The 14,693-nt window shown below is 45.0% G+C and overlaps 1 protein-coding gene across 8 annotated transcripts in view; it reads right to left on the bottom strand.

Moving 5' to 3' along the window:
- Window positions 1–3,428: 3,428 nt before the first annotated feature.
- Window positions 3,429–14,693, bottom strand: part of GALNT16 (polypeptide N-acetylgalactosaminyltransferase 16) — a 203,869-nt gene continuing 192,604 nt past the window's right edge. Inside the window, exons 17-19 of one of the 8 annotated variants that reach the window (XM_077322597.1) lie at window positions 9,208–9,353; window positions 8,930–9,121; window positions 3,429–4,015 (exon numbers count right to left, since the gene is read on the bottom strand). Coding sequence is in view for 1 of the 8 variants with exons in the window: in XM_077322596.1 (XP_077178711.1) it covers window positions 3,998–4,015 (18 nt within the window). In the remaining 7 variants the exon portion in view is untranslated. Of the gene's footprint in view, window positions 4,016–7,768; window positions 8,267–8,929; window positions 9,122–9,207; window positions 9,354–14,693 lie in introns of those variants that run through there. The other 7 variants (XM_077322589.1, XM_077322593.1, XM_077322595.1 and 4 more) reach the window with 7 other exon arrangements.

The raw sequence follows: 14,693 nt of genomic DNA, 5'->3' as shown, positions 1-14,693 counted from the left end.
AGGGTGTCCCATATGTGGCCACTCCATAGGTATATACAGGGCATTTTATTTTGGCTGTCTTATTTGCAATCCCTTTCCTAATACCTCCAGCAAGGAAGTTGCCTGTTTCACCATGTAGGCTAACAATGACTAGAGCCAGAGCATTTTTATCTGCAGCCCCAACCTGGTAGAATGAGCTCCCCAATAAGTTCAAAGTTTAAACAGTTCCATAGTGCTTGCAAAACAGAGCTCTTCCGCCAGGCTTTTGGATAAGACCAACAATGAGGACTGTATCACAGACCTCATTGCCAGGAAATGTAACATCAACTAATTTATTCCTTTCATATGTTATGCTGTTCCTGTTAACTTGCAATAGACTGGTTACCTGCAATTACTGTGTACTTACATTTTGGGGGTGTTTCAATATGCATTGTCTTATACTTACCTACATCAAACTTCATTTGTTACATGGTTGCCTACTCACCCAATTGGTGGAAATCCTCCTGGAGCTCTTCATCAGTCAGCTTCATATAAGTTCATAGCAACCAGGCTCTTTGAATTTAGTTATAATAGTGCTTAGTCCTTTAGCTTGAATTGCATGTGGCATGTGATCTTTTGGGGAAGGCTGCCCAAGTGGTCATTGAGTGATCACTTGATATGGAAGGGGCGAGTACTCCTCCCTCGGTTCTTTGTTTGCTGCTGGTGAAAGAGGAGTGTTCAGCAAACTGAAATAATATTTACCTCAGATACATAACAAGAAGTGAAATAATTCTTATATTTCTGCCTATTGTTGTGAGGACATGGCCTTGTTTAAATAAATAACATCTAAATGTGGGGCATAAATGGCCTCTGTCTTGATAATACCTCAATGCTGCCAAATCACCCCACTAATGGAGGGAAGGAAGAGTGGTTCATCTGGAAACTGGGAAATAGCCTCAGTGCTTCAAACCTGCAAGGAGAGTTAGTCTACTTAGCTAATTCATGAGCCAGTAGCCATTTCAGTGAGCTCAGTGCCAGTCTCAGTGGTGACTAATCAGAAAAGGAATCTGCTCTGTTTAAGGCAGCGGTAGTCAAACTGTGGCCCTCCAGATGTCCATGGACTACAATTCACATAAGAATTCTCATGGGAATTGTAGTCCATGGAGCCACAGTTTGACTACCCCTGGTTTAAGGTAATACCTGGCCCATTGGTGAAGGATAGCCCAAGTGGCTGACATATGGGCCAGTAGCCACCTCAGTGAGCTCAGTGCCAATCCCGGTGGTGCATAACTGGACAAGGAATCTACACCTAGCCCACCAGTGAAGGAGACAGAAGAGGATGTGTTGCAGCTGGCCATTTGTCATGCTCATTTAGAGGCGGTTCATCTCCTTGATTCCAGCAGGCACCATCGCCTTGATTTCGAGATCTGCTGAAGTTGGTGGACTCTCTTGATTGATGCCAGTAACCCAAAGGATCCTCAGCACTGAGTGTCCTTGATCATGTAATTCATCATTCAGCACTGATAGACAATATCATTGTCGAGATACAACTCACCTTTTTGTCAATTCTCTGATGATGATGCCTATGAGCACACTTACCACCGAAACGTCGCCACCATGCATTGCTGCTGAGCATGAACCCCAGGGGTCACTGCCAAGCCTCAGCGCTGCTGAGCATTGGCACCAACTATCACTGTTAAGTGGTACCACTGCCAAGTACTGCCACTAAGTGTGGGGAAATTCAAGGATTAACCAATGGTGCCCCCTCAAACATTGAGCTTCAGCTCTAGAAGTAAGCTCTGCCTGCATTCTCACATTCCCAACACCCAGGGGCTATATAGAAGCCATCAGCTGCTGCCACCAGGCATGAATCTTTGGCACAGTTGCTGGCAGAAGATCTGAGACCATCTCAGAACTGATTATTATAAGGGCACTGTGGTTCCCACTCCTGGGGGACGTGCCAAGATGCAGGTGCATCAATCTCTGGCAGAACCAGAATCCCTGCAGAGACCACCACCATCACCTAATGGTAGGCAATTCCAACTGACAGATTGTCTGCTACTCCTAGCCGGGCTGTAATATTTAGGGTCATGAGGATGTTGCTGGCAAGCCACAAACCCTCCCCTAGCCAATGTTTTTGGCATAAATAGAGACATTTCTAGACCAGGACTAGGGAATACCAGCTGGTCCTATTTTCTGTGATGGCCAAGAAATGTTGAAATATCTTCAACCATTGAGAGGCAGTGTGCTAGCAACTCACCCACTAAAATGTATTTTTGCTGCTTTCGCTGCTCAACAAATACATGTTAGAGGTTTATCTGCCTCTGATGAGGCCAAGTAATTCTCAAAGAATTTGTGGTTTTGTATCCTCCTGTTATAAACTGATTACTCAGTGGAGTGTTTTCCTTCCTTCGGTATGTGCTAACGGATATAGCGTCTGAACCAGGGCAGTTTACAGTCTGTCTTTTTCTTTCACACAATACATCCTTTTTGAATAACCATTAAGTCAGCCTGAAGGTTGTGGAAACTTAGGGCCATTCCGCACCGGGATCCATGTAGCAAATTGTTTGCTGAACGAAAAATCGCCATTTTAAATAGCGGAATTCGTCGTTATGCATACCTGCCTCTGTAGTGGAATCCAGTTGCGTTTCTATCGTTTCCCACAGGGTTCCGGTCTCGGCAAAAACCGCTAGACAGGAAGCGCTATTGCTGAGCTGTGTCCCACCCCTGGCCGTCAAGCAGCCAATGGGCAGCCATTATCATGCTCCCAAACAGACCCATCCAGCTAGCAGATGATGTTTGAGCTGCCGTTTCATCGTTGCCATGCTCCCCCCGAGTGAAAAAAAATCCCCCCCCACGATTTTCGGCCGAAACAGTGTGAAAAATAAAGTGAAAATAAACCAGCAAACGGGCCTCTGCGATGCTTGTGCTTGGTGACTTTAAACAGAGGGACTGCAGCCGGGGAAGCCTCACTGGGTAAACGAAGGCTTGCCGGTGCATTGATCTCCGCTCGCTCGGAGAAAAAAAATGGTGATCGCTTCGCCGGAAGATCAGAGGAGAGAGCCAGGGGGAGGGACTTTGCAGAAACCGCAACAATGGAAACGCACAGAACTTTCCCGCTAGTGTTGCAGATTGGTTGCAGGAGTGTAGCGCTTTCCGGAGGGGGAATCCACTTTTTGGGATTTCCCTGAAAGCGCTACAACGAAGCGCTTTTTGCGGATCGGTTTCAGGAGTGTTGCAGATTTTCAACGACGTTGTGCATAACGGCAAAACTGTAGCGATTTCAATTAGTAACTATTGTGCTATTTTGGACAAATGCGGAACGGCCCTTATATCTTATTCTATGGCCCTCTTTTTCTAAGATTTCATCAGGATGGATAGGGTAGTGTTAAATCCAAGTGTCAGTCTTCTTCCCCAAGTGGTTTCTAAGTAACTCCTAAGAGGTCTCCCTCCTGACCCCCCCCCCCCATCTAGCTCAGAAGCAGAGAGGACTGTGCATACAGGAGATGTTCTCAGAGCCCTACTTCTTTTAGTTTCATGGGAAAATATAGGGATCTCTTAATTGCTTTCCTGACGCGAGAAAAGGTAGATGGGCCTCAATACAGACATTATCATGGGCTGGTTTTGGCCTGTGGACCATATGTTTGAAACCCATGGCCTAGAAACACATCTCTTATCACTTCAGCTTGACTCAGTTCTTCAGACACCCTGAAAACAGTTGCTCTGGCAGATAACTTTGAAGTGAAAAGGTGTGGTTGGAGATTTAGTACAAGCTGACGAGACAATCCCTCCTTCTTCCCCACAAGAGAAATCAAATACTCTGCCTTATTATTGTTAATGTGCCAGAAATTGCCACTTCAAGCTTTTGGTGGCGTTGATGGATCTTTTAATATGGCAGGTTTGGTTTTCTGCACAATAAGTGAAATGCAATTAATAAAAACACATTAGCCACCACTTTGGCTCTTGGATGCGCAATGCTTGTGATCTTCCAATTTCCTTCTGCTTGTGGAGCTGACAGGGCTACGAGATGAGCTTGCTGCTAGTCTGAATCTTGTACCTAGGGAATACAAAGTATTTCATCAGAGTCCATTTAATTCGCTATGAGAATCAGAGACGCGCGTCTTTCCCAATTATAAATAAAAGCCCAGGGAAAATTGATCTTCATCTAAAAAGCTTTCAAAGGTTTCCAACTCTCGGCGCTGATCTAGTTATTCACTCAGTATTACAAACTGCATCTGAGTGGCGTCTGCCATCTCTCATTACCCATCTAGAAATTACTGGTGTCTGCTTGAACAGTCTGTTGTGGGCACTGAAGGTGGCCATGAAACATCTTTTGGACCTTCATCTCTTGCACTGTTAATGGTTACTGCCTTCTACGCTGAGTTCTCTCTATCATATGAGATTATTCTGACCAGAAAGTGTGTATGTATTTAAATTGGGGTAGGTATGAAGGAGAAGAATACTTGCAAAGGATATATCATGGAGCAGATGCAGAGAGGAAGGGGGAGCACATGAATAAGTATAAGCTGTGCAGAAGCTTTACTTCCTCCACTTCTTCAAAGGAGCGGATGTGAAAAAGAGGATGAACAGTCTGCTCGATGGTTCAAGTTTCCTACCATCTGTCCTCAGAGCAAAGTTCGAAGGTTTCCTCCAAAATCAGGTGATTATGCTATTTACCTCTAAGTCATGAAAAACTCCAGCTGCCCATTTGCACAGATTATCAATGGACAGGACATTTCACCCCAAGTCCTGTTGGCAACTCCACCAGCTATTTGCCTGCTGTTTTACTGCTAACTGATAGGGTGTCTTCAGGAGGAATCTCAGCTGCTGGAGTAGGGGGTTTTGACTGGCAAAATGACATGCAAATAAAGTGTTATGTCTGTGGGCATTTGGCCACTGATGCAAATGAGGGCTTCTGCCAGCCAAGGAACTAACCCATCAAAGGAACTTGATCGCTCTGCTTAGAGCCAATCCAATTGCTCTGTTTAGGGCCAATTGGATTGCTCCTCTAGGGCCAATCGGATTGCTCTGCTTAGAACCAATCAGAGGCAGCAGCTAGCTGCCTGAAAGGTATAAAAGTGCATGAGTTTGCCTGTTTTTCTCAGTTAAGTAGTGGTAGTCTGTTGCTGGAGTTGCTAAATAAAAAGAGCTGTTCTATATTGTTACATAGATCTTGATTACTGTTTAAAATAATGTGACCAGATTTTAACTTGGAAAGCGGGACACCATTGACCGGGGGGGTTCTTGATTAAAAATTTGGTCTATATGAAGCAACAAAAACTTTCATAGAACGCATAGAACGCAAATATATTTTTTAAAATTGCAACATAAGTACAATTTGCCAGGTACCCCCAAATGTCCCTCCAAAAGTGGGAAAATCTGGTCACCTTAGTTTTAAAATCCAAAGCTGAGCATTTCAACTTTTCTATGACTGCTGATCTTTACCTAGCTGGGGGGGGGGGAGCAAAGACAGTGGAGGAGGCACTTACAAAGGAGAACTGGTGACTAAGGCAAGGGTTAACAACCCTCCTCTCCCTGGCAAATGCTCCCTGACCCCTACAACATCAAAAACCCTATTACCATCCATAGAGGCATCCAGTTTAAAGACAAGAATGTACATTAAGCCCCTAAACTGGCAAACCAGTTCCAAAACAATGAGCAAATTGATCCTGTGGACTGTGAAGTAGTAAACAGTCGTATACCCACTGTTTTTTTCCCTTTTGTACTTAAAACAAAAATTCTTTTGCATGTTTCATATACATGGATTAGTTCCTATTTATCCTCCTATTTATAGATTTTCCCCTTAAGGCTTAATTAGCTATTTTTTAGAAGCATGTCTTAGCAGTTATTCATATAACACAAACACAAATTAACTAAACAAACTGAAATTATAACTACAAACCAAAAATTAGATGATTGTGTGCTTGCGTAAGTCTCACTTATTTCTTTTTAAAAATAGAACAAAAAAAGAAACCTGCTAGAGAGTAATACATTTTTGAGTGGAAGTAATCCAAGAGCACAAAAGCAAAGTTGCATATCAGTTTTAAACATTAGCATCAGGCTACTTTTATGATTTTATGTCACCAGTAAATATGCAGGGATTTTAAAAGTCTCTGTGTTTTGTTTCATTGCTATAAATTGTGCTCCTCACAGGAGCACAAAACCTGCCTCCTCTCCACAGCAAGGAGGGAGAGGAGCAGCATGCCCAGACCTCTGGGTGCTTGCTACTGCCACTGCCACTGCCACTGCGCCAGTCCTCCCTTCCCCATATCTGCACAAAACCCGACACACCAGAGGGCCGGCAAACACCTCTCTTCCCCTACAGCCAGGTTCAGCTGAGACAATTAAAATGTCTTTTAAAGGGGTTAAAGCAGGGGTAGTCAAACTGCGGCCCTCCAGATATCCATGGACTACAATTCCCAGGAGCCCCCCTGCCAGCATTTGGTGCCGGCGGCGGTGCCGGCAGCGGAATTCTGAACCTGCGTGGTTGCGCCCGCTGTCACGCCGCTGCCAGCACCGCCCTCCCCCCCCGCCCCGCGGCGCGACGCTGGCTGCGACCGGAGGGAACGACTGCTTCGGCGGCCAAATCACACAAGCCTATATCCACTCCTGGATATCGTGGGGGAAAGGTAGGGTCACCATGGATCAATTATGCATGTTGCAGAAGGAAAATTTAAAGCGGCCAAAATCAGAATGGAAATCAAATTCAGTGTAGATGGGAGGGATTTATTCAGGCTGGGGGGTGGATAAAAAGCCCTGTGCAGACTTGGCCAAGGTCAGAGAGCCTTTTCCTGAACTCCAGAAATTTCCTTCCTGAAATCTCTCAAATACTCAGTTCCTCCAAATCTTTGTTCCTTATTGGATTGGGGGTGGGAGGGGGGGGCTTGACCATAGAGCTTACCAGCATTTGTATGAAAGTGGCCCGAGGTAAGTTTGGAAAGCAACTGCACCAACTTTTCCCCTCCCTGCCTGTTCTCTGCCTAGAGAAAGAAAAAAACTTAAAACTCAGAATGAAGGTCTTGTTTATTTCAAACTTCCACTGAAAAATGCATTGCTTCACAATAACAACTAGCCCAGTACTTTAAAATTTGCACAATATATTATGTTATTTTTGGTTAGTCTTAATAAAAGGTATTACCTGGCTTTGGAGTTCAGCTTAACATTTTGTTTCCACTGGGGCTTATCCTAAAGATCAACCTCCTTACTAGGCTATGCCAAGAATCAAGCAAGCAGCAAGGGAAATGGAAAACAGCATAGTGCTTATAGAAGGGAGTTCTCTCTGATGGGCCTGCAGCCAGTCGCCAAAGGGAGCAGGCTGTGGCACTTGGAACAATAGTGATTCCTGAGCCAATCGGCAAGTGGAGGCCCGGAAGTCTGAAGTAAACCAAGGTGATGTATGCCACACTAAATATTGCTAATGAGCATCAGGTGTTGGCAAAAAAGAGCCTGACTCTTCATCGTCTGTATGGTAATTATTTTAAAGATCTACTTAGCATTTAGATTGCTTGGGGGAAGAAAAACATCCAGCAAGTGATTGCCTTGAAAAACTGCTCTGGTATTAAATGGATCTCCTTGAATACTGTTTTCATCTATCCAGACAGAAAACAGAGGTGACACTTTAGTTTGGGATAATTAGAAGGGCTTTGACATCATTGGGCTGTCCTTGTCAATGGCACTATAACATCCAGCCTCAAGATTAGAAAGGGGGAAGGAGGGAGGTAAAATGGCCCACCATGGTGTGCTTAAGCAAGCTCAAAGCCCACTGCACTGAAGGCTGCCAAAAAAAAAAAAAACTTAAAAAAATGCCAGCTTGAATTGTTCTCACTCTGAAATTTATAACCCAAAGGGTAAACACTTTGGTACAATTTACACACAGCTACATCTGTCAAGTTTTTCAACATCTTTCTTTGTCAGCCATTAGTGATCTCAGTTGTGACACCACCAAGCTAAGATAACTCTTCTGTGGAGGGGGTGGGGATAAAAAGGATAAAAAGGAAAAACCACCCCAGGCTACTGCAGATACTCTGAAGGAGGTGGTGCATTTCCGCAGCTGCTGAGCTTGTCTCAGCAGATAACTGTGGGGTGGGTGGCCTGGAAACCCCAATTAAGCCTTTGCAATGGCATGGTTAGACTTTGAAGGTTATGAATATAGTAGCAGGCACAGATGAACAGGTCCTACACAGCTGGGATTAGGCATCAGGTTTCAAACTTCATGGCCTTGGACTCTCACATCTGCAGGGATGCCTCTCCTCCATATTCCACCACAACGATCTTGCTCATCTGAGCAGGGCCCTCTGCAGGTGCTGTCCTGCAAATAGAGAAGCTCAACCACTGCCCATATATGAACATTTCCTGTTGTACCCCCACCTACCTGCTGAGATGAGGAAGCCTCCCATTCCCCTGGCAAACTGCAAAACTGAATTATTCAAAGGGGCATACTCAGCCAGGTAAAAGGGCTGTACTATGTATTTGTTTCTTAACCACCCCTTTCAGTATACGGGCTCGGGGTGGTGTACAACATATTTTACAACAAAGCTAAAATATAAAAACTAAACAGATAATTAAAATTCAGTCCCAGTACTGTACCCCTATATATCTGGGTGGCATGGGTATTCGGGGTGCGGGGCAGATAACATTTGTCTCAGCCGTCTGACTGGTGGGATAGTGCTGCTTATGGCTTATTTGGAGGGTGGATTCCATGGCAGTGTACCCAACTGAGGTCCTCCCAGTGGTCCCCAACCGTTTTATCACCGGGGACCACTCAACGCCTTTTACTGAGGCCCAGTGTGTGTGTGGGGGTAGTTTACTCCTCTACTCTCAACCACTGCCCTAACGCTCTCTGATCGCTATGGTAATGTTTAAACATCCCTTCAAAATAAGATACAGACACGCCACAACAGTGAAGTGTGTTGTAAAGGGGATGAAGTAAAGGGCCGGGGGGGGGGGGGAGAAGGCGTCCTTCGGGGCCCACCTCCAATTAGTCGAAGGACCACATGTGGTCTGCGGCCCACAGGTTGGGGATCGCTACTCCAGCCCATCTCAAATCTCCACAAATTTCCCAACACAGAGTGGGTGACATTGCTTGTTGGATTTCCTGCTGATTGCATCCACTCACTCTGCATAGTCTGCCATGAGTCTCCGTGAGGAAAACAGGCCAGGCATACTGTAAATAAATAAGACAGATGTGTGATTTCTAAAAAGCCTCATTTCCAATTTCTAATTCATGTGCTCCTGTGTTAACATTCATACTTTGCCAATTTACTGCTGGAGATTTGATTCACACTTTTCTGGAAGAAGAGGTGGTATTAAATCCTATCACTTTTTAATTGCAGGAAGAATCAGCCATGTAGTTCACCCTGGAGTGCCAGAGTGAGGGACAAGGAGAACGCTTTTGCCTGGAATGGAGACAAAGAGGAATATGAGTTAGTTAAAAAGGTGGCTATAATTGGAGCTTTGATTGTAAAGACCAGATGCTAGGAGTCTGTGCAGTTAGCAGCTGTTAAATTAGAAGTTCCTCTTGCGCAGAGGTCAGTTATGCATAAGGATATAGTGCATTTTATCTGGCCTTGTAATGGCTTTTTTCTCAGAGTGTTTTGCATTGGTTCCCATGGAAATGTTTCCAGTGGCAGCTGGCATCTATTGAAATCATGTTTTTCAAAATGGAAATAAAAAGAAATACTTAGCCACTGGACCAATTGTGTGTGTCTTGCAGTAATGGCAGCATTAAAGGATATTGATGGAATTTCTTCCCCATCTTTTAAGAGGGCAATATAATGGCCTTCCTGAAGCTCTCTGTCAAAAGGGAGAAAGGACATCACTTTTTATTCTTTTTCCGTTAAAAATAGACTCCCCAAGTGCCTCACTCAACTCAAGCTGTTCCTCTGGAGCAGGATTCAGACGAGGGAGGGATGCCTGGATGCTTTTCATCGTTGTTCCAGTGGCCTGAGGAATAGTGGACCTAAGCATTGGGGAGAGGAGCTTTCAGCTGGAGCTGGGCTGAATCTGCACGGAGCTTTTATTACAATCCCAGGTTGATTTAATCCATGCCGTCTACACTGAATGTGATTTCCATTTTGATTTTGGGTGATTTAAATTTTACCTCTGCAACAAGCATGATTGATCTGTAGTGACCCTACCTTTCCCCCAAGATATCCTGGAGTGGCTATAACCCTCGATATTTGAAAAATCAACATGAATAAGCGTTTAGCTGTCTGCTTTCCCAGAAATAACTTGCTGTGAGCCTCCAATGCTACAGAAAAACCCTGATTGACCAGGGTGTCAGTTCAAAGGCTTCCTCCTTCCTTAAAGGGGAAGCCCTAACTTCTCCTGGCAGAAGCTCCAGAAGCTCTAACTTCTCTCTGCAGGATTTTCCACTTGGATTCTCTCTGCAGGATTTTCCACCTCTGCTGTCTCCAAACCTCCACCCAACCCCCATTCAAGAAAAGAAAGAGACTCCTGCTGTGCTTGGCTCCCCCCCCTTTTCTGAGCTTTCCTAATCATGTGCAGAACACTTTCTGTTTCAATGGGGGGGGGGGGTAGAGGAAGACCCGAGTTCAAATCGATCTGAATTCAGCAGGATTGCAGGATCCCTGCAATGGTCTAGATTTCTGGAGGCAGAGTGCCAGACTCCTACCTGCTTCCTTTCCAGTACCCCCTCAATAGAAGATGGGGTACTGCCCCCAGACATGGTAAGCAGGCACCTGTTTGCCTCTGGCCCTTTGTAGTCTTGGAATGATTTGATTCCCCTTAGTCCATGGCATGTTTTTAGAATTATTGCAGCATGAAGGAATTGTCTCTTCCTTTCAATGATATCAGCAGAAATAAATCTAGAGGGGGAACAAGGTCACCCAGGGGTAATGCAAACCTTTTGCTAACAAGCTGGATGTGTGTATGAGTACATGAAAAATTTGAACATTTAGAGAGCTGATTCTTTTTTTTTTTTTTGGCATGCTGCTTTTTATTACCCAAAGAAGTCTCAAATCAGTTTACAATCACCTATCTTTCCTCTCTCCACAACAGACACCCTGTGAATTAGGTGAGGCTGAAAGAGTTGTAAGAGAACCAGGCTCACCCAAGAGAACACAGGGTCACCCAGCTGCCTGCAGGTGAAAGAGGAGTGGGGAATTACACCCAGTTCTCTGGAGTAAGGCTGCCATCCTTAACCACTACATCAAGCTGGCTCTTTAGGTTTCCAGTCATGCAGAGAGACACCCCCTCCCCCTAGTCTCATGCTTTGATTGCTAATTACCTCTATTGTACATAGTAAATGAGACTCAGCCATGAGTCTGTTTCCTTTGCCACAAGAAGCAGTAGGTCCTTGAAGGCTGCAATTTTGTGCACCCAGACTTTGGAGTGAGCCCTATTAGATTGAGCAGACATGAATAGTGCGTGGAAGCTTTGCAGAGGCATATATAGGAGCAGGCTGCACATTTGTCCTGAATGCAAGTTCCTGTCAGGAACCAGGCTAAACCTAGACTGTAGAGTCCATGATAAAGGCACATCCAAGATCCAACAGGCAGTTGTAAATCCAAAGAGAGCTTTATTAGACAGAGTCCACAGAACGCTAAAGCAAGCCAAGATTTTCCTAAGCAAAGATCTTGATAATAACAAAGAACAATAGGAAACCCAGGGCAGATATAGAGCCCATCGCATAGGGGAGGGGGTACATAGGCATTTTGGCGGGAGAGCGAGGGGGCAGCAAAGGTGAGCTGATTCCCAGGCGACCAGATGGCCCGGAATCTTATCTAGGCAGTTGGCACATTGTTGAGACGCAAGGATACTTATAGTGAGATGGATACATCAGCAACAGAACCACTCCCGCTGGGAAATGGAAGGGAGGCTAGAAGCTAGCGGACAGATTTATTGTTTTATGGCCTTGGCTTGGCCAAGCTGGTGAGAGACGCATGAATCGGGGTTCATGACAGTTCCTAGGACAGTAAAAACAAAACAAACCCTGATAACTAGTTCTTTGGTGGCTTCTTGATTTCTGGCAGTTCTGCTCAAGCAAGTTCTCATGTTAATCATTACAACCTGTTTTATGCCATATAGCCAATATTGTATTGGGTTTACTCTTTATGGTTTATTATATTGACTGCCTTTCCACAAAATATGCCCTGTGCAGTAATATATTAGGACTCCAAATGTTCGGAAATCACAACATAGGTACCCCAAACACTTGGGGAGAGCAGATCTTACATACTGCATTGTTGTGTTTCTACTTTGACTTGGGAGGGGTGCAGGATATTGTTTTTAATTCATCCCTTATTTTTGGCCAACTTGATATGTAGAGAGGTTGGGTTTTTAAAAGAGAAACAAAGTCAGTATATAAAGTATGTTTCTCTTTTCTTTGTATTACAAGCTCACGCGGAAATTTCCCTGTATTCCTTTATCCAAGTAAGATGCTGTGGCCCAGAGGCATCAGCGGCAATCACAGGCTGGCCCCACCTGCTGGCTGAAAGGCAGCAGCTGATCCCAGGCAGGCTTGGAGCACCCCTCAAGAAGGCAGGAACAGCCTGAGGGGGCCAGCAGGGGTGCAGCAGAGTCTCCCTCCCACCCAGCAGTGGCTGAGCACAGCAGCAGGGGCAAGGGGTTTGCTAGCCCACAGCTTTACCAGGGAGCATGAGGGAGCTAGCCCTAGGCAAATCCTAGGTGCAAAGAAGGGCTGGCTCCAGGGTCAAGAAAAGGCTGCCAGACCTGGGCGGGCCTGGTAGAACTGGCCCAAGGAAGAGGCCCAGTTCTGCCCTCTGGGTTTAGAAGGGGTAAAAGCGGGTGGATGAAGAGAACTGTACTCGTGGGGAAGCCCATATAGATTTTACTGATTCTAATAAGGAGACACTTAAGGAGAATTACTGCAGTTGTCTCTGCCACCCATGGAAGTCATTATGATGTCCTGCTGCCCTCTGTGTGGGGCCACAGATGCCCCATTGTTTCTGAAGGGTCAGGTTGGCTACCATATCTCTTGAATGGGGCTTACAGCATTGGATTTCTATCATGACATTCAAAAAAGTCAGCATCCTGCACTCATTTATAGGTCACATCCTGTAATCATTTTCCACTAGTAGGTGAGAGCTATTTTTGCCCATGCTTAGCACCCAGCTACTGTACATTTTATTCTGCTGGTCTATATCAGTAATAAATTACTGATTGATTGAACTTCATAGTACAACAGGTTTGGGGGAAACAGTAGCAGAACTCTTTGTTCTGAACATAGTTTCTAAAACATATTCTGAATAGTCACACAAAAAATTGGATATCCAAGCAAAATGAAAAAAGGAAGATGTTGGTTTAAAAATAGGCACACATGCCTTATCTTTACTTGAGGGAGGGATTTTGTGCAGACAATAAAAAGTATACCAGTGTTTGGTATCTAAAATTCCTTTTCTGGGTTTTGGGGGATTGCAGTTGAGAGTTAGCAATTGAAAATAAGACCAGCAGGACTTGATTCAAAAGGGTAGCTGTGTTGGTCTGAAGTAGCACAATAAAATCAGAGTCCCATAGCACCCTTAAGACCAACAAAGATTTATTCAGGGCATGAGCTTTCAAAGAGTGCTTGCACTCGAAAGCTCATGCCCTGAATAAAACTTTGTTGGTCTTAAAAGTGCTACTGGACTCTGATTTTAGCAGGACTTGAGTAATTCCACAGAGGTATGATAGTAAGTAATTCAGTGCTAGAGATGGACTATTAACAGGGTGGCCAAACTGTGGCTCCCCAGATGTCTATCATGAGCTGCTGCCAGCATGGCAACAGTTGTCCATGAACATCTGGAGAACCACAGTTTGGCCACTATAACATACTTTGACCCCAAATCTGACTGCATTCTTTGTCTCCGCATGATTACTTGTGCTACTTCTAGCTCTGTCTTCTGTAGTGCTGACATGCAGCTTCACACAAGATCAAAATACAAGTTTAGGCAGGCTTATCATTTTCCTGAATTGAGAGGGCAGCCACCCCACTGACCTGGTCCTCTTGTCACAAGAACTGTGGGGGATGGAAATGTTGTTGTGTGACATAGAATCATAGAATTGGAAGGAGCCATACAGGCCATCTAGCCCAACTCCCTGCTCAATGCAGGATCTGCCTGAAACATCAAGGATAAGTATCTGTCCAGCTGCTGCTTGAAGACTGCCAGTGAGGGGGAGCTCACCACCTCCTTAGGCAGCCTATTCCACTGCTGAACTACTGACAGTGACATTTTTCCCTGATAGCTAGCTGATATCGTTCTTCATGTAGTTTAAACCCATTACTGCGGGTCCTATCCTTTGCTGCTAACAGGAACCGCTCCCTGCCCTCTTCAATGTGACAACCTTGCAAACATTTAAAGAGAGTAATCATGGCCTTTTTTGCACCAGAAATCCAGCCCAGACCAACACTTATCCAGTTTCAGGGCTAATTTCTTCTTCCAGATGACATTGTTGCTGGTTCAGGGCAGTCCCAGGCCTGGTCTCAGGCCAGATTCCTGGTGCAGAAAAGGTCCATGTCCCCTTTCAACCTTCTCTTCTACAGGCTGAACACTTCAGTCTTTCCTCATAGGGCTTGGTCCCCAGGCTCCAGATCATTCTTGTTGCTCTCCTCAATTTTGTCCACATCCTTTTTGAAGTGAAGCCTCCAGAACTACACACAGTACTTCAGGTGTGGTCTGATCAATGTGGTATACAGCAGGACTGACCTCTTTGTGATTTTGATGAAATGCCTCTATTCATACAGCCCAAAACTGCATTCACCTTCTGCTCATATT

The sequence above is a fragment of the Paroedura picta genome, chromosome 2 (genome assembly GCF_049243985.1).
Source record: "Paroedura picta isolate Pp20150507F chromosome 2, Ppicta_v3.0, whole genome shotgun sequence".
Taxonomy (NCBI): domain Eukaryota; kingdom Metazoa; phylum Chordata; class Lepidosauria; order Squamata; family Gekkonidae; genus Paroedura; species Paroedura picta.
The sequence above is the reverse complement of the archived record's forward strand: the minus strand, read 5'-3'. Positions and strand labels throughout refer to the sequence as shown.